This window comes from Neofelis nebulosa, chromosome 1 (genome assembly GCF_028018385.1).
Source record: "Neofelis nebulosa isolate mNeoNeb1 chromosome 1, mNeoNeb1.pri, whole genome shotgun sequence".
Classification (NCBI taxonomy): Eukaryota; Metazoa; Chordata; class Mammalia; order Carnivora; family Felidae; genus Neofelis; species Neofelis nebulosa.
Genome location: NC_080782.1, coordinates 67,400,687 through 67,426,035, shown reverse-complemented (window position 1 = coordinate 67,426,035; position 25,349 = coordinate 67,400,687). Strand labels below are relative to the sequence as shown.

Sequence of the window (25,349 nt, the reverse complement as noted above, 5' to 3'; positions counted from 1 at the left end):
TACCCACCTATAGTCTTGTATTTACTTCTTTCTTGGAGGCATTGCATTCCCTGTAATTACTTATTAACTGACATATCGACCCTACTAGGTCCAGCCCTGGGGACCAATGACTGTTTATTAGTCCTTGTGTTCCCAGATGCTCATAACAGCGGGCACGGAGCAGTGCTCGAACAAGACCACCTGAGCTGAATGTGTAAAAGAAATGAAAGACTTTTTTTGTAAATCAACTTTTACAAGCATCCAGTTTCTGTTAGTCGGTTCACTGGTAAAGAATCATCAAATCTAAGACCTATCACATGGCATACCACACCCTGTTAAAAAGGCAGAAAGCTTTCAATCGGGTGGATCCCTAAGGTGGATGTGTCCACTCAAGTTACAGATGCTAGGCACAGTGAATTTGAGCAAGTCTTAGAGAGAGAAGCATCGGAAGGCCTGCTGTGAACAGTCCAAAGGCCTTACCTGTGTGGTGCAGCAGCCCAGGGCACAATCATAACCCCCATGGCCTTCCAAGGGCCAGCACACATCCCCCCCACTGCTGTTTCGCCTGGGCATACATTGTGCCTTGTAAGGCAAGTCAAGTGGAGCAAAGGGCTACAGATTCTTTCAGCACTGACCTAGACGTTCCACTAACAGGCCAGACGTGAAGTCCTAAGGATGTAACAGTTCGGCTGCTGTCGTGGCTCTAAGGCTGAAACCAGGAGGGCTGTGGCTTTCCTTTGTAAGCAGTCCCCTTCACACACCATGCAGCAAGGAATAAGCAAAACCAGAACAAAGCAAGACAGAAAAGGAAGAAACAGAAGACAACAGAAGGGTCCGCAAGAAAGGAGGAAGACGGTATCCATAAAGGTTGCACGCTGCGTAATGTGCACAGGGCCTGTGTCTCCTGAAGACAGGAAGACTCAGAAGAACAGTGTTGTGATAGCTTAAAAGCCCCTCAAGATTGCCATTAATGGACAAACTGATTATCATGAACTTCCTGTGGCAACACAGTAGTAGTGAAGGCACATCATCACCCATGTATATTCTTGCAAAAACTGCTAACCTCAAATCTAACACTAAAAAAACCAATCAGACCATCTAGATTGAGGGACTCTACTAAGACGCTACTAACCTGGCCTCTTCAAAAAGGTCAATGTCATGAAAGACAAGAAAGGTGGGGGACCTGTTCTAGATTAAAGGAGCATAAAGAGACATGGTAACTAATTATCATGTGTGAGCCTTGACTGGATCCTGGATTAAACAAAAGCAACAAAAGACATTAATGGTACATTTGGGAAAATTTGAATATGGACTATATATATCGTTCCATCTGGGTTAAAATTCTCGGGTATGATAAAAGTGCTATGGTTAAAAAAGAGAAGTTCCCCGTTCTTAAGAGGTTTGTGCTGATATATTTAGGGTGAGGCATGAAGTGAGTTGCACGATGTCTGCAACTTACTTTCAAAGAGCTCAGAAAAAAAATTCATGCATGTGCGCAAAAATCAAATAACAAAAATTGCATAACATTAACAGCTAGTGAATACAGGCAATGGGTTTATAGGGGTTCATTTTACTGTTTATGTAAGTTTGAAGTTTTTCAAAATAAAAAGTTGAGGGGGAAATAAATACTTGAGCATTCAAGGCCAGAAGGTATGACAGAGCATGGACACACTGAGTCTAGATTTAATGTAGGGACCCCTGTGATGTTCGATTTCTCCGTGCAGCTACGAGAACCAGAATGCTTTCTGGAAAGTGTCACTGCCACACGCAAATTATCCCCCAAGACCACAGACATGAGTCAGGGTGGGAGCTACCAGCCACCACGCCAGCTGGGTCCTAACTTCGCTGGAAGGGATGTGTTTCTTTTCCCAAAAGAAACCAAGTTATACTTTCAGGACTTTTTTTTTTTTTTTTTTATGTTTACTTTTGAGAGAGAGAGACAGAGACAGAGCATGAGCAGAGGAGGAGCAGAGAGAGGGAGATACAAAAGCAGGCTCCAGGCTCCGAGCTGTCAGCACAGAGCCCGACACGAGGCTCGAACCCATGAACCGTGAGATTATGACCTGAGCCAAAGTCGGATGCCCAACCTACCGAGCCACCCAGGCGCCCCTGTACTTTCAGGACTTCTATTTCAGCCCAAACGTACCAGCCTGAATTTGTTTTCATTTTTGCTAATGTCACTTTGCAGTTTTAACACGCTTTGTTTCTCTGCAACATCACCTCTGATCACTCTCTCCCCAAGCTCACTAACCTCTGGTCCAAATGGTCCTTCCTCAGTGCCAGGATCTTCCATTTCAGCTCAAGGGCCTTTTTCAGACAGGCCCATCTCAAGCCTCGAGAGCCAAGAGTGGCAGTGCGGAGCAGGCTGTCAGTACCAGTCCCAGACCCCGGGGCTCTCACTGTGGCAGGGATGGGAAAATTTCCAAAGCTTCCAGGAGAAGGGAGGAGATGTGCCTCTGACATCCAAATATGGTTGACACAATCCTTTCTCCCAGGAACAATGGCCACAGTGCTGGTCCGAGTTATAGTAACACAGATGAGGGTCCCGTACTTTATTCCCATTACAGATTAAAGCAGGCTTTCACAGGCTGGTCTTGGAAGCGAACACTCCTTTATAATGCTGGTTTTAAGGAAAAACATCTCATGCGTTTCCAACAACCAAAAAACCAATTTCACCTGAAGAGACACAGCCCGTTTAAAAAATTGAGACAACTTATATTATAAAAGGAGTTCCTGAATCCCAACATTTATGGAGACTCGCTTCGAATGAATGTGGTAGAGTCTTTTCGAAAAGTGTCTTTTCAGGGGCTAAAAAACTATTTGAAACATTTCCCTCAAATTGTACTCAAGTCACATAAACTGAAGTAGAGCAGTGACCCTGCCTGCTTTCAAGCTTGATTCCTGTAAGGAAAGTTCCAGAATGATTTCAGATGCACTCCTCAGTCATTCTGCCCTGTTGACATTCGCAGACAGGTCTTATTTGACCAGGCTCGGATCCCATGGAGAAAGCACACAGCCACCTCAAAGAGTCCTCCAGTGAGTCAATGTTCAGAACTTCAAAGTCTCCTCTAGGCTTGGTTGTCAGGGATGACCAACACTGTGCACGGCTTAGGGGAAATGTAGCTGCCCAGTTAAAGTGAGGAGAAGGAAAAACAAAAAGGCAACAAAAGGCTTGGCCTATTCCATCAACTACTCAAGATGCTATTTTCAGTCCCATCTAACCTTTCCAGCCTGTGGCCTGGTTCCTCAAAGCTCCATAATCAGGTTATAAGTGATTTGACTGTCAAACATTTTTTGCTGCAGGATCCATTCTAGTCACCCTCATTGCTAATAACATGCAAATTTTCTCCAGACAGGCTCCCTTGCCTTTGTCAACACTTCTCTCCAACCCTACAGAAATCGTTTTTTGGAGGAGGCAGGGCTACCTTTCCCTGCCCCGACCCCCCTTTCTCCTCACTGGGAGTGGCTGCTTGACACTTTGGAACATTTTTCCTGAAGCCATTAAGCCTCATCGGCCATTAAGCTGGGAAAATCTGGCTTTAACGTTAAACATATTTCATAGTCACAGCTGTGCCAAAGAGCCAGGTTTCATGTGTGAATTCTTCCTTGGTTGTCCTCCAAAAACTACGCATAAGGAGGAAATCTCTATCTAAATGATCCCACCAGCAAACAAGGTATCATATGCTTCCTTTCATCCCTAAGGGTAGAATAGTTGGGCATTGCTAGATCCCAGAAAAGAAGAATTTCTCACCTAAAACAGAAGAGATCTCAAAATAAGGAGCAGAACCCAACGCAGGCTGTGCAAAGGTCCACTGGATCAAGGATTTTGTTTTACAAACAATTGCTCCAGATGAGCTCTGCTGTTCCATTAGCAAAGCTGGGAGAGCAGCCTGCTGGAGAGTGTGCCACACACGCACGAACATGCACACACATCTGTGTTCTGCTCTATGGCAAGAGCCAGAATTGTTTGGCCTAAAAGTGTTGTTTCTAAGATGGAGGTCTGCAAAATCTCGATTAACAACAAACACTCTGCTACGAAGCCAGGTGCTGTGATCACACAGCTGCTCCCTAAATTCCCCCATCAGCACTAGAGACCTCAAAGGATCGCAGTTAAGTGCACACTAACCGTAGGCACGTTTCACGATTTAGGCAGAGGCACGTAAGAGCAAAGCCATCGACAGAAACACGGGCGCCAACAACAGTAACAACTGCTTAGCTGTGTGGCCTTGGACAAATGACTCACCCCCTCTGAACTCTGTTAGCCCAATTTTACAGATGAGGAGATTTACAGGGCCTCCTTTCAAGGCTGAAGATTAAACATGAAGATGCATGTAAATGCTCGACACAAAGTGAGCAAAACACGTTATCTGTTCTAGCCAGCCTCTCCCTAACTAGAGCTCTTTGCCAAATTGAGGGAATAAAATTCCCAAGCCGTAATTCCTACCTTGTCTTTGTCTACTTAATTACCTTTATTTTCCAAACAACTGTGTGACCAGGTTTGAACAGAGGTAAAGCAATTTATTTTAAGATGCCGTGTGACACCGCTGGGATCTGTCTCCTTCACAGGACTGGTTAGGTGTGTCGAAGCACTTTCTAAATTGCTGGTTTACTCCTTCAGGGCCAGAGGACACCACCTAGGAGCCAGCTCACTGACTGGGCAGCCTGGCTCTGATGGGTGGGGTCTGAAAACAAGAAAAGTGCTTCTGATGAAGGGAGCAGATTGGACTTAACTCCTGCTATCTTGAATGAAGACTGGTGAATATACTGCAGCAAACTCTGCCTATAAAATCCGGCTCAAGAAAGCCTCTGGGCTGCTAATGCAGGTTTGCAAATATAGCAACGGTAATGAAATGGCTGCTTTTTAATGATTTCCTATAACGGTGTTTATATATGGAAGCTTTTTCCCCTCTTGAAGCCATTTAATTGGAAAATGGCAAAGGAGTAAGAAGAGGCAGCCGTCCAGTTCCGATGAACGCACACAGGGCCGGCACTCTGCAGAAGCCCTGATGCGCTCCTCCTCCTTGATGTCCCTGTGCCTGCCCTCCTCAGGGACCCGGCGGGTGCCAGCCCTCTGCCTCCTAGGCTCTCCCCCTGCCTCCTGCTCTTTACCTGCATCACTCCCGCCTGTCCCCCAAGTTCTGCTAGATGTAACCTCTGGGATGTATTTTCCGATGCTCTTGCCCAAGGGTGTTGCTAGGAGCCCCTGTCTACCTCCTCTTGTGGCCCTTACCTCAGTGCTGGTCATTCCCTGTTTCCTTGCATGCATCCTCTGGAGAGCCGTGAGCTCCAAGATGGCATTCCCTAACACTTAGTACTGGGGGCCTCCTCTGTGTGGGCACTGTTATACTGGCACACAGGACAGCGGAAGTCCCTGCCCTCGTGGTGCCTGCATTCTAGATTCTAGTGTGAGGGACTGGTAACTACTGGTAATGCACAATGAAATAAATGCACATATAATGTGTCACCAGGAAGCGCTAAGTGTTGTGAGGAGAAACGAAGCCAGAAAAGGAGGACAGCACCTGGCAGTGAGGGTGAGGGAAGGCCACAGTGCTCCACCAGGGCCCTCTGACTGGGGCTGGCCAGCAGCCATGCGCAGGAAGCCGAGGGTTGGCTCTGGGAAGGAGCACTCCAGGCAGAAGGAGCACGGAGACAAGATGAGCTGGTCAGGCGTGAGGGGCAGCAAGGAGGCCAGTGTGGCCACAGCTGGGGGAAAACAAGGGATGGTTAGGGCGGGGGCCGCCTGAGGTAGGAGATGCTCAGCTCTGTGGGGGCCTATTGTCAACGGTCAGGAATCGGGATGTTACTCTGGGTATGAGAGAACAAAGTGTGAGAGTACAGAGATCTGAGGGCAGATCCTGTGACTCATATCCCCCTTGCACAGCGCTCAGTGAGTTATTCAACAGATGAATAAGGGCCACCTGTGTGGGCAGAGAACACATACAGGCATTGCGTCGACAGGGTCCTTTCCAGGAGCTCAGTCCCATCAGCAAAGGTACGATCCCTGGCTATAACAAACATATTTGTAAGGGGGAAAAGGATGGAAAGAAAGGATTTGAGATTAATGATTTGGAAAAATGAAGCCAGCTCATAGTGCAGACAGGCAGATACTGGTTCCTGGGCAGACAGCCTGAGCTATCGAATGCTCCATCAGGAGCCCCGAGAAGCCCCACCAGAAAGATGCCCGGTCCACTCAGGCAGGTTTATCCCCCCACTCCCCCACTTTGCTTAAGCAACATTGTTGGAGTATTGGGCACTGATTTAATTTCATTAAACACTTTCAGAGACATGAATGGAGGGATCAGTATAGGCACATCTCTTTGCTCGAATGGGAACATTGGCCGTCAGCACCTGTCCCACTCCCAAGGCTGGAAGACAGAGTCCAGAAGCTTGGGACCACAAAGGTTTGAGACCCCGATGCTGATAGAGCAGCACGTAGGACTTGAGCCCACAGCTGGGATGGTCCCAGGAGATTGTGTGTGTTCTAACTTAAGGCCTGGGATATGGGTTCAGGTGAGTTTAGAGAGGCAGTTTCAGCCTGAAGCCAAGAGCTTGAGGACCTAGAAGGTGTCTCCACTCCTCACTCCTTTTCTGTTGAGGTCACATCGGTTTCAGTTTACAGCTCTCGGCGACTTTGCTGGCATTAGGAGCAATCCGTCCTGCTGACCTCTTCCTTCCTTTTTGAGTTCTCTCTGCCCCACTGGCTTCCTAAACATGGCTCTCCTCGTTTCCTTCCTACACCTCTGGCTGGCCGACTGCTTGATGGACTCACCGACTGCTTTACTTGTTCATTCCAGCAAGTATCTCTGGACACACACCATGTACCAGGCCTGGTGGTGCGCTCTGGAACTCTATTAGTAGATTAAATATACTTCTGCCCAGTGGAGTTTAGTGGGAGAGTCAGTCAAGCAAAGAACTAGAAATATATCATTTAAAATTTCAATTCGAAGGGCACCTGGGTGGTTCGATTGGCTAAGCGTCTGACTTCAGCTCAGCTCATCGTCTCACCGTCTATGAGTTCAAGCCCCACATCAGGCTCTGTGCTGACAGCTCAGAGCCTGGAGCCTGCTTTGGATTCTGTGTCTCCCTCTCTCTCTCTGCCCCTCCCCTGCTCACGCTCTGTTTCTCTCTCTCTCAAAAATAAACAAACGTAAAAAAAACTTTTTTTTTTTTTTTTTTTAATTTCAATTCAATAGAAGAAGACAAGTGGGGCAGCGAAGAGTCAACTCAGGAACTTGCACAGACTGGTGCTCACGAGATGCTTTCAGAGGAGATGCATTTAAACTGAGACTAAAATGATGAGAGGCATGTCCCTGCCAGGAGCTCTATAGAGTCTCCTCTTCAGCTGGCGGCCCCCAAAGCCCAGGCTCCCGTTCTCTGTACTCCTCGCTCTAGGCATGGCCTCCCACTGCTTCAGCAACTATCTGCAATAACCCAGTGTCTCCTAACTACTTTCCTTCAGCCTAGACCTCTCCTCTTGGCTTCTCATGTATACCTGCTGCCTTCTGAAGCATCTACACCCACAGACTTCAGGACAGACACCTCAGACTTATGCCCACACAAAACATATGACCTCCACCCTACACTCCCATCCCCTCGAGTAAAAGAAAACCAGACAAAACTCGAAGCAAAACCACCTGGCTCTTTTTCCTTTGCTCCCATGTTGGCGACTGGCAGCATCATCTGTCCATTGTACAATCCAGACACTTAGAGAACATCTCCATACACACACTTTCTCCTTTCACCCTCTGTTTGTATTCCTTCAGCAGATCTTGCCAGTTTTATACCTTTCTGGATCTCAACTACCACCACCCTGATCCTAGAGATAATTGTGCCCATTGAGACATTAGCAATGGTTTCCTAGCTGGCCTCCCCGATTCATACTTTTTGTTTTTTTAACGTTTATTTATTATTAAGAGACAGAGAGACACAGAGTGTGAACAGGGGAGGGGGCAGACAGAGGGGGAGACATAGAATCCGAAGCAGGCTCCAGGCTCTGAGCTGTCAGCACAGAGCCCGACGTGGGGCTCGAACTCACAAACTGTGAGATCATGACCTGAGCCGAAGTTGGTTTCCAGGAGCCCCACTTTTTTTTTTTTTAATGTTTATTTATTTTTGAGTGAGAGAGTGAGAGAGCACACAGTTATGCAAGCGCATGTGGGGGAAGGGGTGGGGGGCGGCGGGGACAGAGGATACAAAGCAGGCTCTGCACTGACAGCCCGTGAGATCATGACCTGAGCTGAAGTCAGACACTTAACCCACTGAGCCACCCAGGCCCCATTCATTCTTGATCCACCAATTCTCTTACTACAGAATGATTGATTCAAAATGCAAACCTGATCATCTCATCCCCTTCCCACACTACTAAAACCTTTCAGTGGTTTCTTGTGCATCCTTGAATATAGGTCAACCTTCCTCACATGGTCTATAATATCTTGCATGCTATGGCCCCTACCTATCTCTCCAGCCTCCGTCTCACACCTCTGGGCCCTCCATACATGATGAGCCTTTTTCATCTCCTTGAATGCATCTACTTCCCCCACCCTCCCCTGAATGCATCTCTTCATTTACTTGGTTAATTTCTACTTACCCTCCAGCTCTCAGCTCAAATGTCACTTCCTAGAGGAAGCTATTCTAGAATCTTAAACTGAATCAAATTCCTTTGCTAAACTCTCATGGTACTGTGTTCCTAAATTTCATAATGAATATAAATGTGTACTATTAAAGTCTCTCCCCAGTGAAATTTTAGGTTCCAAGAAAGTTACACTATATTTACACCTCCTTCTCCTTTTTCCTCCACCTCCCCCCTATATGTGATCATTTCCTAAGATATGGTGCTCCTCCTCCTTCTGACCCCACACGCTTTGGACCACAGAGATCACCTTACCTTGTAACTTCAAAGGCTTTATCCTCAACCCCAATCTCTCCAAAGATCCAGTTAAGCATCTCCAAGCAGACCAGTGGTTTTGCAACATTTTGTGGGTTGACTACAGCCCACAGCTGAAACGTTTCATTTGGCAACTTACTACATACATACACACACTCAACAAATAAGTCTCATGAAGCAGCGTTGTCATTCTATTTTTTTCCTATATGATTTCACTTTAAAAGTATTTTTCATATAATCTCAAGATCCACTATCAGGTCACGACCTGCAGTTTAAAATACCGGGTATTCCCAGATGGGCATTTCTCTACAACCTCAAACATAACGTATCTATTTCCCAACTCATTTCTCAACCAAACTTCCTGACTAAGAAATATGAGCATGTCCTTAGTCACTTAGGATCAACATGTTGGAGTTATTTCAGATTCCTTCTTACCCAACAGTTGCTACAAACGATTGGTTCTTCCACTATAATGTGTTGCCACCCATTCCATCCTTCCCATCCCTGCCATCATGGTTCAGATTTTACTCGAACTTGGAACACTACAATAGCCTTTTCCCTACTTCCAGATTTTTCAAAAGAGGTGACATATGTTTGAATCACAAACATCAGGGCAGAAAGCTAATTCAGCTCTTCAGTTCCAATAAAGGAGCATGTAAGGGACTTTCAAATGGATATGCCTTCATCTACTCACCAAACTCCTTGACTAATTAAATTTTAATTCAGGCTGCCTCATATTTCTAAAATTCCCATTACAATCCAGAAATCAAACTCTGGTTTCATGCAATGGCAGGCAGACTCACCCATGTCAGCGGTGACCATGGTGGACTGGTTTTCAGGGATGGAGACAGAGGTCTGGTCTTGGTCCATGCTTCGAGAGTCTTCGTTGACCTCGTGCTGACTCTGGCTGAGTTCTGATCGCAGTTCTGAGTACTCATCTTCCTCCCTGAGAAAAAAGGAGAGTCAGCTACCACTGACAGAGATGGATTTGACAGAAGACAAATTCCTAGAGAACATGGCTTTGAAGGGCAGGAAAGAAATTCAGAGAGAAACAGATCTCCCCCACCCTATCCCCTCAGCCATATGAACTAGGACTCTTTTCAGGCCAGATAAATGGTTAGTCATATCCACAGTCAGTATGTGAAATTGAAAGGTTGCTTCTGTGTACACACACACACACACACACACACACACACACTGAACAAGATTCATCTAACAGTCCACTAGAAACTTTTTTCCTTTAAAGATTTCCTGAAGAAATTAGATTTCTTCACCTCCTCAAATTCTGAGGTAAAAAAGAACCCAAGATCCGAAGCAGTGTTAGTCTGAGTATGGAGGCTACAGTGGGCAAAATAAGCAGGAGTCTGGTGCACAGGAGTGTCACGTCCCATCAGCTGGAGAGTCCCACTGGTGGGCTTTCTTCCTTGGAAGGGGATGTAAAAAGGTGTTGGGGCTGGAGCTACCAGAAAACCAGTACCTCACCTGTGCAGATCAAACTGGAGGCTTTGAGAGGTACGTCTAATAAATACCACGCTTACTTTCCCCAAAGTAAGTCAGTGGCATTAGGGGATGGGAAAAGGTGGGGAGACGAGAAAAATGGACACAGTGAGTGAGTGCACCCCTCTCAGTAGTCTGTTTCCACCAGTTAGCACTTGTAACAGGAAGACAACATTTAAATGCTGCCACACACACACACATCCACCCCTTCCCAGCCCTTCACAGTCCCTCAGTCTTTGGTTCCTGAATTAGCTATGAGCAAGCGAAGGAAACTTAAAATTGTACCAAGTCTTTCAAAGCACATGCATGCCTCTTCCTCACGTCACCACCATCACTACACATACAACGGACACAGACGTGGAGAGCACAACATTAACTCCCTCTGAGGCATCTACTTTGCAAGTAGATGAGAAGGGCCAGAAGAGAAAAGAAGAGAAAGCCAGAAGAGCCAGAAGAGAAATCTGTCAGGGGATTTACTATGAGGGTGGAAAGCCCATAGGTGTCTATGAAGAAAGCCAAGAAGAGAAGTCCCCTTGGCTTGGCATTCACTAAAAGTAGTTGACACCAGGAGGGCAGAAAATCTTACAGTCTTGGGTTTGGGGTGGACCAAGATGGTGATGGGTGACCACTGGAATTTGCAGAACAGGCAACTGCCATTTTAAGCTGGGGAGACACATCTATAAATTAAAGAATGTGAAGAACTCTCCAGAGTTCTTAGTTCACTTCAGAAATCAGTATCCTCACAGGGAAGGAATTCAGCTGAGCCCCTGCTTTATAAGGTGTTTTTAATAAAAGCCATCCTGAAATCTGGGGAGACTTTGAATAGATATTAAGCCCCCAGACATGCAAAATATGAATTAGAACGGGAGTAGTGAAGGCAAAAAATATAGGTTAACGTTCTATGAATAAGTTAATTACTAGCCACCTGCAAAGCTAACAATAATTAGGTTTAGGAATGAAAACAATTAAAAAGTACCTTAAGAGTAGCCTTTTTGGTCCAGAGGGTAATTGTGTCCTGATATATCAGTTCTCCTTTCAGTCAGCACTTAGAAATCTGATTTTAGTTAACGGGAGGTTTTGTGTGTGATGAATAAATTACCTTTGTTGCATGGCCAATGTAATCAGCTTCAGCTTGGCTGAGACTCTTTTACAGCCAAGAAAGCCAGATAAATGCTGCTGTATCTCTGGTATAAATGGCATTTGCAAAATCATTAATAGCCACCTTAAACACTTCTGGCTTGGCAGGTTCTAAAACATACAGTGGCTGCCAAATCTCCTGCTTTGTAAGGAATTACTTCTAGGGATTATTAGGATGAACTTTTATACAGCAGTGAAGAGGGTAGGGGTAGAAAAAGGAGGCTGTTGATTGCAGGGGCCATTCCTTACCGAGGTCAGAGCACACTCTGAAGGAGAATCACACCATACTAGAAATTTTATCTTAGGCAGAAGACTTTCAGGGTCATGAAATGCAAAGCAAGGATCCTTGGTCATTGTATATGAGCACCAAAATAAGGACAGGAAAGCAAAGACCAGATGGATGCTGTCTTCCAGGAGTCAAATGTGTTCACAACAAATTCTAACCTAAGAAGTATGCTGTGTGTGGGCACAGGAGGGGCGTCTGGCACTGCAGGTGAGTAGTGACCAGGGAAGACTCCTGGCTTTCTTCACAGACACCTACGGGTTTTCCATCCTCACCGTTTGTTTTGAATGTGAATGACGATGGGAACGGAGAGGAACAAGTGACCAGTACAGCTGAGACCACATGGGGTGCAGGATAGCAACATGAGGCTGGAGGGACACTCAGGCTGCATGTTGAGTGGGCAATTTTGATCAGAAGGAGAACTTACTGTACTGAAGGAGGCAAATCATCAGGGTTAGATGGTAGAAATAAAAATAAAATGAGTGAAGTCCAGGAACTCGGACTCACAGCACAGCACAGAAGTGTGTGCTGCTGAGCTGTCACATGGAAACAGAACAAGCAGGAGGGAAGTGTGGAAGGTCTAGGTTCTCGACCCCAAAGGGAGGGGCTGAGCTGAGCACACAAAATCTCTGGGTAAGATTCCTCCTTATGGTAATTGTGTTGAGCACTATAGTACAAACCAGCATGTGCAAACAAAGTAAATAGCAATTAGAGGCAGAAAGCAACCTTGTGAGATCAGGCCAGGTTTTGTACCACGAAGAATGAGGTATAAAAATGGTTACACAGAATCTAAATATTAAAGTTGGTGCAAGCTTGCTATTTCTCCCACTGACTTTGGTTAAAGAATTCATAGAGCTGCATATTCTTATCATCTCCTGAACATCATGACTGGGATCATTCTTGAAAAGAGGCTGGAATCTGGGACTGAGAAAGAACAAAAGCCAATTCGCTCAGGGCCTTTTGTAAGCTGATAGTCAATCTGTGATTGCAGAATATGTAGAAGATTCATGTTTGAGATCTTCTCTCTACTGTGTTATTCGGGGGCACGGTTCACCCAGAGCAATAGAGCGAGAAATCAGAAACACTCCACCGGTGCCAGCAGTTTTACAAAAGCAAGAATATGAGGTGTGTTTTCAAGGCTGCTCGGTGCGACAGGAGTCTCCTGGCTGGTAAAGATGTCTAGTTAACAACACAGCATCAGTGCCTCAAAGTGACTTCATTGTTTGCTTCTTTCTGTTATGTATACAGTCGCTCTTGGCAAACGATAACTTATTTTGGGGGGGTGGGGGAGGAAGAGAACCTCCCCAAAGAACACCAGCTGCCAATGATGCTGGTGAAAAGGAAGAAAACATGAAAAGATCCAAGAAGTGACCATTTTAAGCCCAAAAAAACCCCAAAACCAAAAACAAACAAAAAAACCCCAGAAGCTTTGATAAACTGATAACTGTTGATAATTAGACACTATTGTGGTAGTTTCGCAATTAAGGAATTACAAAGTTCTCAGGTGTCTCTCTTTGGAACATCAAGAATCATCTCACAGAATTCTAAATGTACCTTGTTTCATTTCATTCACTTAGAAGCATTTGTGAAGTGCTTCCAAATTGCTCTTAGAGTAGCAATGATTAGTGCTTGCTACTAGCTTAAACGGCAAAACAAAAGAAAAACGCTCCCAAGGAGGCAGGCATTAGATTGTCCCCACCACCTGTGTAACTAAGCAGTGGCAGAAAAGACCCAGACTGGCAGAGATCTTAGGGCTCATCAAAGCTGGGATCAATACCTTTATTTTACGAACAAGGCAGTTGAAGCTTCAAGAGGCTTAAGCAGTTTACCCAAGATTCTACAACTAGTGAGCAGTACAGCGTCACTCCTAAATTTAGGACCAGTGAAACAACAATCAAATACGGTGACCTATGGAAAAGATTTTGTTGTTGTTGACAATGATTTTTAAAGATTCCTTCCCATTATTGGCTAGGGATGAAATGATCCCTTTTCGGAAAAGGGAATGGTCAATGAAAGTGTAATTCTTATCCTGCTTTCCAGACCTTAAGCTGAAGTACTATGGAATTAGTAGTATTTGATATAAATATTATTTCATTAGCAATCCCCATGCCTTTTTATTTTGGCATGCACATTCATGCCTTGTCACTGGATTGATTTGTGAATAAGACGTGGATGGACATCTGCCTGCCTTGACACCTGTCAGTCAACTATGTCCAGCTACCCCGGCCTACCTGACCTGGTGGGGGGGTTTTGCTGAACTACATTCTTCCTTATAAGTAAAGGCAGACTTGCCTTGAAATGCCATCATTCTTTTAAAGAACAAAGATTTTTTTAGATACAAGGAGGAAATGTATCCCTTTCAGCTCTCTTAGAAGATCTAAAGCAGGAAATCAGTGATGAGCCCTGATTCTTCCTGCAATTCCATCTCTCCCTATTTTTCCATCTAGCACAAAGCAAGATCAGTCTCATCTATGAATCTTTTGGTGAGTAATTGGGCAAATGGAAAGGTCAGGCTCATGGAGCAGGCATGAGATTTTAGAGACTAGATTATGTTAGAGTAGATGGAGACTTTGGATATTATCTTTGTTGGCATATGAAGAGCATTTTGCAGACAAAGAGGCAGAAGAGTGAAGTGGGAGGGAGTTAACACAGATAGGCAGGGTCAGCTTTTTAGGGCTGCAGCCCTTCAAGGTGAAAGGTAGGGAGAGAGAGCCCAGGGTAAGAGCCAAGGCTGAGGGTCAATCTTAGGGACAGAAGAAATGATCTAGGGTCCTAGGAGTTCAAGAAGAACACACCAGGAAGTAGAGAAGATTTAAGGGTACAGGCTGCAGAAAAGGACCAGAAACAAGAAAAGGTCACTGGAGTTTTCAGTTAAGAAGTCACTGGTAGTTTTCAAAGAAGTATCGTAGCCTAGGCTACTGTATAAAAGTACTGTGGACTAGCTTAAACAATAGGACCTTATTTTCTCTTAGTTCTAGACTTTGGTTTGAAGTCCAAACAAAATCAAGGTGCCCACAGGGTCAGTTTCCGGTAAGGGCTTTCTTCCTGGCTTACAGATGGCTGCCTTGTCACTGTGTCCTTACACGGCAGGGAGAGAGTGTACCTGTGAGCAAGCCCTCTGGTGTCTCTTCTTATAAGGGCACTCACTACTCGCACCATATGGTCCCCATCCTCCTGACCTCAACTAAACAGAATTATCTCCCCAAGGCCCCAACTCCAAATGCTATAACATTGAGGGGCAGGGCTTCACCATATGAATTTGGAAACATAATTCAGTCCCTAGCAAAGGAAACTTCAGCAAACTGTTGCACTCAGAAGCCAGACAGCCGTGGGCTAACAAGCAACAGGAAATGGAAGCGGAAAACATGACTGATCATGAGAGCCGGCAGTGAAAGGGTGAGGTTATGAGAGTAGCTTTTGGGCAAAGAAAATGATCTCCTCAGGAAACAAGAGTTCATGTTTAATTTGCTTAGAACCCACCCACCCCTCCATTCCAAAGTGAGCTACTGATGTATTTTTCCATTTTCCCCATCCCATTATATAACCTCTCCAAGTCAGATGAGCATTTAAAAAAGCCATTCATAACATACAGTTAAGTGAAAAAGCATAGATTATAAAACATTGTGTGTGCTATGATCCAATTTATTTAAAATATTCATGAATAAAATTTTTTAGAAGGCCATATATACAAAATGTTCAGTGTTTATTCCTAGGAGATGGGATTTAGGATGCATTAGGCAGGGTTCAGTTAGGAACATAAACTACAGTGGATGTTTCAAGTAGAAGAAATTTAATTTAGGCAGCTCCATGCTTGCATAACGGTTAGAAGAACCAGAAAAGTGTGGGTGGAGGCCACCAGGAGCTGTCACATTTGCCATCACAGTTGTGGACCCCCCCAAAAGTCAGGTAACTACCTCTGCCTTCACACCTGCCCACAGCCCCAGGCTCTGGCCAGTCAGTGCAGGACCTCATGCCCACCAAAGCTTATATGTCAGCTGCTGCCATCCTGGCCTGAGTAATAATGGCTCCCACCTCCTTCTCCAAATCCACGTGAAGGCACCTCACTGGCAGACAGAACCCAAACTGTATCCAGATCGCAGCAATTAAGGCAATCTGGGAAGTAGTCCCAAGTGTCCAGCCTCTTTGATTCCCAGGAGAGTAGAGAGGAGGAGTGGGAATGGTACCAGGTGCTAGATAACATGTCACAGGCCACATTCCGTGGCTACTTGACAACCACACACATGGCTGAAATTTCCAAACTGACATTTCCAATTGCAACAGCAATGACCCCAACCTTCTCTAACTATCTCTCATTCAAATGTAAATGAAGTCACCTTCTCACCAAAATGGGAGACCCAAAGTCCCAGCAGTTATTGTATCCATTGTCAGGTAACCACTTCTCTTCTAGTTCAGGGGCAAATCCACCTAGATACCATCTAACCTAACCATCAGACAAGTTTCATCACCAATACCAGCTCGCCCGATGTAATAGGAGAGAAGAAGAAGGTAAAAAAAGGAAATTGGATACATGCATAAACAAGCAAGAAAATATGCACAGCCTTGCATCTTTTTTGCAACTGACCATGAGGCTACAGTTGATGTTTCTAACTTCCTTCTTCCACTAGGAAATCCCTATTTCCTTTGTATTTGGCCAGCATCTTAGTTGGTTAGAATTCTTTACCTAGTGAAATAATTATAAATCTTTATTCCTGGGGGACCTAAGTGTATACACCTGGTACCCTCTACCTGGGATCAGATTGCTGTAGAGTCTCCAAGCTTTATCAGACAAGGAGGAGAAGTGCTTCTGCAGAAGGGGAAACTCAGTGGAGTTTGCAGGCTCTAGGAATTGTGATTCATTGAAATCTACCCCAATGTTTCCATTCAAAATCTCACCATTTCATCTTTTCCTATCAATGCTTAATCTTTACCTAAAAGATCTGATGTGGCTGTGAATTCAACTTACACTGGAATTCAGCCACCTGCAGTGTCTGATTCTTGGCTACCTTAGCCCTGTGGCTATAGGAGAGGGGAGAGTGTCTTGTAGGATAGTCACAGAAGGTCCCAGTTCTGACTGTCACCTGACATAAAAGTTTAAAACTATGAGATTATCATTTTTCTTACTTAAGCAATTTAGCTTATGGATAGCTTATGTACAGATATATCATAGCTTACATAAACTATTCCCATATTATTTTTCAGCATTTCCAATACATTTTTAAATTTTTTTTTAACATTTATTTATTTTTGAGAGACAGAGAGAGACAGAGCATGAGCGGGGGAGGGGCAGAGACAGAGGAGACACAGAATCCAAAGCAGGCTCCAGGCTCTGAGCAGAGAGCCTGACACGGAACTCGAACTCACAAACCGTGAGATCATGACCTGAGCCAAAGTTGGATGCTTAACCGACTGAGCCACCCAGGCGTCCCTCCAATAAATTTCTAACTCAGGCCCAACTAAAGGGACAAGAAAGTCTGGAAGGTACTAGTATTGTACCTGACTAGTATGACAATCAATTCTCTAGACCCTGGATATGCTAGGGCATCTGGAGTTCCTTGTAGGTGTGTGCCTCCTTACCACTCCCACCCCTGCCCATCTTGGTCTAGCACAGCATCTCAGCACCTGAGGGCAAACCCATTTCTGGCAGTGCTGGGGGCAGGAGACAAGCCTTAGCCATGGAAGTGAGAGGACAGGAAGAGCCTTGTCTTACTGGCCCACAGTCTGCAGGGAGACCCCCGAAAGGTGGGGGATAGCTCATTTACATAATGAAAACTGGCAGAATTTAATGTGACATCTGCACAGATGCAATCTCCCTTTAAATAAAAGGCACCAATAAATGTTTATGGTCAAGAAGCTCACTGTATTTTAACATGAAGCCATTTGGCCATTATATTCAATTTAAACATCCTGAAATTGAGTTTTCCAGGTGATGTGTGATGCTTTTTTTCACAACTCACTGAGCCCATTTTCCCTCACCTTCTCAAGGGTTTAAAAGTGCAACATGTTTTAATGGAAATTACAAATTTACCAATGTACTCTGCCAGCCTCCTGTAAGTCGGCTCTAATCATTTCTTTGGTCTGAAAATTCTTCTCTGCTCATGCGTTTCTAACCTACAATCACTCCGAAGACCAGGATACAATTTAAAAGACTTGAGGTTCTACATTGGAATATGGAATTTATCGTGTGGCTCCAGTTCAGTGTCAAGTTTTCCATGATTTTGCCCAGAAATCAGAGGCCGTCAGTACTCTCACCAAGTAGCCCTGTCATTCCTGTAACTCTCAGAGTTGGAACAAAATGCACCCAAAGTTTCTTCTAACCCACTAGGACTTCTAGAGGGACAGTTTAAAGTAGTTGCCTCTAAATGGCCATAATTGTGGCTTGTACAAACCTTCAGTGAACAAAGCTCTTTTCTCCAGAAAGGTAGGTGCCAACTGTTTGCTTTCCTCAGGGCTGTTCCCTGAGCACAAGCAGCATGATAAAAAGCTCTCATCCTTGGCTAAGTCACTCAAAGTAAACCCCTCCTCTGGAAAGCAGGGCAGACACACACGCCAATTAAAATTGTGCTGCGTGCAGACTTTGGGGCTAACTGATTGATAAGGAAGGCAGGACCACCAAAAGTCACTTTCATGGAAAGACTATTAAGTAAAAGCAGAGAGACTGCGGGTTCTAACTCTGCTTCTACCCTCTGCTAATTTAACTTAAAGTCATCAACTTAGTATTTTTAAGCTCTCGCCTTTTTGCTAGGTAAAATGATGTATCAAATCTTGCCCCCCACATTAGGAGTTTTTATAAGGCCACATCAATGTTGGCAGATCAACTCTAGGTGAGCTCAAAATATTAGATTACCTAGAAGCATATGTACTATTTAGTTATAAGCCACATTCACAGAGCTCTCAAAATCCCCAAGGGAGGCACACAGTTTGCCCATCTAGAGAAGACCATCTAGAGTCAAGCAGTGGTAGGGGTGTGGGTAGGGAGACAGAGGGGCTCCATCCAGAACTGGTTAATAAAGCATTTCACCAACTTCTGGCTCCACACTCTTATCAGTACCTGAGGATTATAACTCCCACCCTGGCTACCTTCCAGGACTACCCTGACGATCAAGATGAGAACAGAACAGTGGAGGGGAAAGTGCACGACTATCAATGTAAAGAGAAAGTAGTTATCAACAGCAAAAATCTTGGTTGCAAATAGAACATCATTATATTTCATCAGGATGACTTCAACCCCAGAAGGGCAGAGAGAAAGCTGCACTAGGAGCCCACTACCTGATGGTGGTGCCTTGCAAACGGTCTATCTTCTTATTGAGCTCAGCAATGATGCTGTGGAGTTCCGTGATGCGTTCCTCGTACCGAAGTGTTGTTCGCTCCTGGACGTCCTCATGTTCTCTCATGAGGTGGGACTGTTCACACTGGGATCAAGAGAACAAGACAGAAGGGCCAATGAGTTGACACACCTATGGGTGAATGATTCCAAGTTTTATGGTCTCAAGCCACCACAGCCTCAACATTGAGCACACTCCAAATAAACATATGCCCAGTCATTGGCCAGAATCCCAAAAGCCACAACGCCAGCTAACTTTTATCATATCCTTTGCCTTTGTAGCATTCATTCTGTCTTTAAGAGGGAAAGTCCCTCCTCCATTGCTCGCAATCTCTGTGGCATTATCCAAGTCTCCTGCTTTCCACCCCCCTCCAAGAAGTGGGCAAGTGGCCTGAGCTGGATCCATCAGATACCTTCTTTTGGGAATGTTTGGTGAATAGACTTAAGATTGCGTGGAGTTGATTCACTTGACTGAGGGTCCTGAAAAGACTGTCCCTTAGTTCCTGAGACCCATACCCCTGAGCTGTCATCCCACATTCCTTTATGGCTGTTTAGTTTCTATGTACCCTTTTAGCTGATGTTTGCTACGGTACGTTTCAGCTGCTTTTCAACCAAATAGTCCTAAGTGGTGTGACAATTATTTCTATCTGGCCAGTTATCTGCAGACTTAATTTTTTCCAATATCCTTTTCTACCAGACTATGAACTCTGGCAAAGCAAAGACTAGGTGATTCTGTAATTTAGCCCTAACACCTGGCATGTGGCTTGCTTCACTGTGGGTGATCTAGTAGCGTTATGGAATGAATAAATCGCAATATATCACACTGTCAAGGAGGCTGCTTTGCAGAAACAATGACAGAAGAAACTGAGGCGCTTCCCTTGCTCAGCATCTGATGGTGTAAGAGGCAGCAGATGCTATAAAAACATTTTTGAAGCTAGAGTTTAAATCCTAAGGAACCTGTTCATCTCTTTCACTTCTCTAACCCCTCCTCAACGCCCTAACAGTCACCGGGCATTTGATCTCATTTGCATAACAATAAAACACTCATCAATGATGGAATAAGGAATCTAGCTTCTGTCCCTGTCTACTGCGTTCAGCCCTGATTAATTTCCTGTCCAGCAGAGGAATTTTAATTTCATTTCAGCAAGGTTTTCCTAATGCCAAGAGCCATATGTACTTGCCAGCTTTGCACCTTCAGGGCTAGTGGCAGACGGAAAAGGGTAAGACTTCTCACTCACCACGTCCCACTGTCCTCCTCCCTCCCTAAATCTGTGGTTTCCCACGGTGTAACCCAGAAGCTACCGGGCAGGGACAAAAGCCTTCAAAGATAAGCAGAACACTACACCAAGCCCAACTCAATACTGAAACAGAAATACACAGCAAAGAAGTCTGATAAATATGGTGGTATATATCCCGGCAGGGACCACACCTATGAACGACTTGATCAGTATTAATGTGGTAACTTCCTGGGGGCTGCTCGGAGCTCCAGGAGCAAGACTGAAGGCAAGGAGGTTGTGGAAGCTGTATCACAGATCTTTTGTGCGACAGCTGCTTTCACAGAAATAGCGATGTGAATTTCTGTTCTTAGGGACAACCTGCAACATCAAATAATGTCCACTCAAGGTCATACGCTCAGGAAATAAGTGGAAGGAGAGGCAAGAATGAAGGGTGAGTCTAAGTCCCATTTACAGGGAAGCCTTCCTAAACAGAACAAAACTGTAACAGGCCCCAAGTACTCTTTGCATGAAATTATGCTTTTCATCCGTGATCCACCATATTTTACAAGGGACAACAGAAGTCCACAAAATGACAGGGTGTCAAAGACAGTATCTGTCAAAAAGTGAAAAAGGCTCACATTTCTCTGGAACATAGCCACAGCAGAATACTGTTTTTCTCCATCCCCACAAAGTATCTGTGAGTTTTTGTTATCAGTCTTTATTTCCACCTTCAAATTGTGTGTGCGTGCATGTGTGTGCACGTGTGTGTATGTGGTATGTACATGTGTCAGTGTAGCTGGCACTCTCATGAAGATCACCAGTTCTAGATCTTAAAATAATTACAAAATCATGCCCAGTTTGACCTGGATCTCATTTCCACCACGACTCTTCCTGCCATCTTGCTGGCTCCTCCTCTTTGCTTTTCCATATTCAGCTCTGTAGGGCTACAAACCACTGTAAAAGGCTTCCCCTCACAAACTTAACAGCTCTCCCTCCCCACCAATTCCTCACTCACTCTTCCTCTTCCACAGTCTTCAGAGGTCAACAGCCCACTACCATCACCAAGGCAGACTAGAAACTGCCAAATTCACTTAAAAATGAAGGTGTACAAATATTCATACAAGAAAAAGGCACACGATCAACTGATAACCACCAAGACAACTCTGGGCATCCCTGGTGACTGTTGTGAGCTACTTAACAGGCAAGATCCGGGTTGCTGGAAAAGCAGATGGCCAATGCCCAGATAATGAGAGCATGTTATCTGGGACTAAAGCATCTTCGCTCCTGCCTCTAACTGGGGAGTCTGCCTAGAGGGTATGAGTATGAACAAGAGACAACAGGAAGCCTGATGATTCAGACAGAATGGCACTTGTAGCTAAAAGGAGACAAAAGACTCAGAATGTATATTTGGAACTTACGGGTTCGTTTGGGAGTAGAAACAAGAATATATTGGAGAAAAAAAAATTCCTAGCTGAAGGCAAAGATATCTGGTTTACATTCCTATATTTTTTTCCATAAGTATGGTTTCCTAAAATAGTGGAAAGCCTCTGTAATTTAATTCTTCCTCTACAAATAATAGATATGTCTTGATTTCCTATAACATTTAAGATGGTGTGCTGGGTGCCACAGTGGGGGTCACTATGACACATACTTTGAAGCAAACTGTAGTCACAGCTTCCGGGTGGAATTCTGTGCTAGAGGACAAAAGTGGGGGTTGGGGGGAGGAGAGATGGTGGAAAGGTACTCTGGGGATTCTTTACACAGTGACAAGAGAACACTGGAAAATAATTATCCTCTTAGCCTCAAGGTGAATGAATGGCTGGAGAAGACATTGCCCAAGCCCCATCTGTACATGTCCTTGAGGTGTCACATTAAGCACACTTCACCCATTCTGTCCACACTCATTGTAACCAGACAAAGATATACTGAGGCACTCATCTCCAAGCTTAGTGAAAATCCCTTGAGCTTTTCCAAGCTGCGGTGCCTGCACCACAACTCCCATGAGAGCAACAGGGCAGGAGAAAACAAGTCGTGACCTGCAGGAGCCAACAGAACCCAACAAAATACCCTTGTTAAATAGTCCTCATAAAGCTGCACAAGACCAACCCCAGCAAGGGACACTTTGGTGCAGGAAAAGTAGAAGAGGAGTAGCGGCACCCAGGACAGACACAGCCATTCTGGGCACGATCATGCCTTCCTGCCCTGGCAAGCTCCTGCACGGGCAAGCCTGGTTTGTTCAAGTCATGCCGGATTTTATTATCACACTCCAGTATCGTTACTGACCCATGCCTCTCCCCACCCTCAGTTCTCATGATCTGTGAGAGCAATTGTTTTTTAGCCTGGGAGGGTGTGTGATTTCAGGCATTCTGTTTCACAGGGGGCACAGGCGAGGTCAAGCTGCATATCATACCACCACAGAGGAATCACCCAGGGTCAGGTAGCCCAGTAAACCCTTAACTGAGAAGGTAATACAACAAGGACAACTAAGCAGGAAAAAGGAGCATTACCTCTATGATTATAATTTTTTGATTTTTAACTTACAAGTTTAAGTACTTTATACACATTAAAAAATGACAGATGTCCACTTTCTCCATAATCCATGAATAAAACCCTTTTTCAAATGGTGTTCATTTCTCTCCAGTATTTTCTTATGTATATGCGGCTCTGCTGGAGCCACCATGTGGGATGTGCATCCCATAAGCGCCAGCACCCCTGCAGCACCCAGCAGGGGCGCTCATCAAGACTCTGGTTCACCTCCACCCTTGCACGTGGTGGGATTATACTTCCCCTTTCCCATGAAGCCGGATATGGCCATGTGACTTGTTTCAGCCAATGAGGTCTCAGTGAATTGATACCATTTGCGCCTGGAAGCCTTTACCAGCTCCTTCAGAATTTGCTACATTCCCTTCCCAGGCCATGGCTGCTGGCAATGTTCCAGGCGGTGGAAGCCCTTCAGCTTAGGAGGCTGGCTGAGGACAATGCCACACAGAGTTTTCTGCCAGCACTACTGAGCTCCTAGCAAGGAACCAGAAATACACCTTTCTTATCTTAAGCCACTGCAAATCTGCGGTTATGTGTTATCACTGCATATTCTGATGATACAACCATTTTACAGATGAAAACAAATTAAATGTAAAGTTACTGATTTGTTATATCCCAGACAAGCAGAACCCTCTGAAAAATCTTTCTGATTCTTGTTCATGCCATCAAAGGGTTAAAGCGATTGTAGCCACAATCTTCTCCCCTCAACTCCCTCCCAGATCCCTGACCTGTGGGCTGGTCTATGTACCATTTGCCTAAAGATCTCCAGGGGCACCAGAGTCACCCTCCTTGGTCCCCTTCCCTGACCTGCCTCTGTTGAACTCCAAGAAACACCAAGTATTATGCCTTCCAATATCAGAGGAGAAGTAGAAAACCCAGACAATTCTCTCCTCAACCCCCTGGAGCACCAAAATAAAAAAGCAGACACACGGGGCTGTAAGACAGGACATTCTAGATCTCTCCAGTTCCCATAAAGCCAGCATTAGCTGCCCAGGTCACTCAGCGATGACTTTCTTTTTTTTTTTTTTTAAACGTTTATTTATTTTTGAGACAGAGAGAGACAGAGCATGAACGGGGGAGGGTCACAGAGAGAGAGGGAGACACAGAATCGGAAACAGGCTCCAGGCTCCGAGCTGTCAGCACAGAGCCTGACGCGGGGCTTGAACTCATGAACCATGAGATCATGACCTGAGCCGAAGTCGGACGCTTAACCGACCAAGCCACCCAGGCGCCCCAGCGATGACTTTCTTAACAGGGAGGAATGGCAGCTTCTTCCTGCAAAACTTCCAAGTGAGAAATTATTTTCTTCTCTTCATCATACACAAACATGCCATTTTTGTGGAATGTTCAACTGATTTCAGTCGAACAAAGTAAGAAATGGTCTCAAACAACATGCTGCCACTTTTTTCCTATGATCCCAGGGAATTGCATCCAGGGTTCTCCCTCCTCCCAGCCTGTATTCATCAGTTTTTGGACTGATCCTGCAATACAGCAGAGAAAGCAAGCCTGTGGTTGCAGCGTCTTGCCTGCCATGAGTTTCTGGAGGTCAGAATCATTAGGATTGCTCCCACAACTACCAACTGCTGGTCTGAAAGGCAAGGAAAAAAAGACTGGGGTTGGATAGGATGAAACTGCATTTTTCCTGAATTTCATCCTGACACTTAACGTATACTCTGAGCATTTTCCCTAGGTATCAGCTCTCCTACTTGATGATGAAGCAAATTTAAAATCTATATAAATACCTATCTCTAGCCACATATATTGGTGAAATTGCCTATATGCAAAAAATGTTTATTAAAAACAAGCAGTATCATTACAACCACCAAGAATAAAACCCTTTAGTCTCATGTCTGCTATTGGTGCAATCCAGGGATAAAGCCATGAGTCAGCCTTGAGACAGACTGGTCTGAGAACTTGAGCCCTTGTTGGAAAAACCCTGTGCAATGTGCTGATGCTAAGGAGCTTTATGGTTTTGTTAATGTTCTTCACTGGGTTTTATCTTACCCCCACAGAGGCCACTGATCTTTAATCATCACATTAGTCTCAGCTGTCAAACCTAAGAGCATTATGAACTCCATTCTTGAAAACTGCAATGCCATCATTCATCTGTTAACCCTCTCAACCATCCTGGGGAAGGGGGTCAGCACCACTCCCTTTTAAAATACCCAAAGAAGTAATGCTACTCTCTCAGGATCACAATGGATTGGTCTCAGTAATATTACTAAGGGTATTTTCATCTTCATTCTAAGGCCTGGCCCAGGTCCTCCCAAGGGGAAGGTGGGAGGAACAAGGCCAACTAAACAAAGAGGCCCAGCACAAATGGAAATGCCTTGGATGAGCAAAACAGCAAGAGCAATTTACCAAAGAAAAGTATAAAACCAGTAAGAAAGGAATAGAGAACACTCCTGACCCAGAGAATGCATGCCAACCACATCTGTAAGTATTTCATACAATGAGAAAAAGAGATAAGAAAGGACTCTCTCCATTACA

General features: G+C 44.9%; 1 protein-coding gene across 4 annotated transcripts in view; it reads right to left on the bottom strand.

The window, feature by feature from the left end:
* The window catches only part of MCC (MCC regulator of WNT signaling pathway), a 435,778-nt gene that overhangs the window by 82,648 nt on the left and 327,781 nt on the right, over positions 1–25,349 (bottom strand). For all 4 annotated transcript variants that reach the window (XM_058724854.1, XM_058724863.1, XM_058724880.1 and 1 more), the window contains 2 exons: positions 19,047–19,189; positions 9,667–9,809 (listed from right to left, as the gene is read on the bottom strand). In XM_058724854.1, the coding sequence (XP_058580837.1) occupies positions 9,667–9,809; positions 19,047–19,189 (286 nt within the window). The remainder of the gene's footprint in view (positions 1–9,666; positions 9,810–19,046; positions 19,190–25,349) is intronic.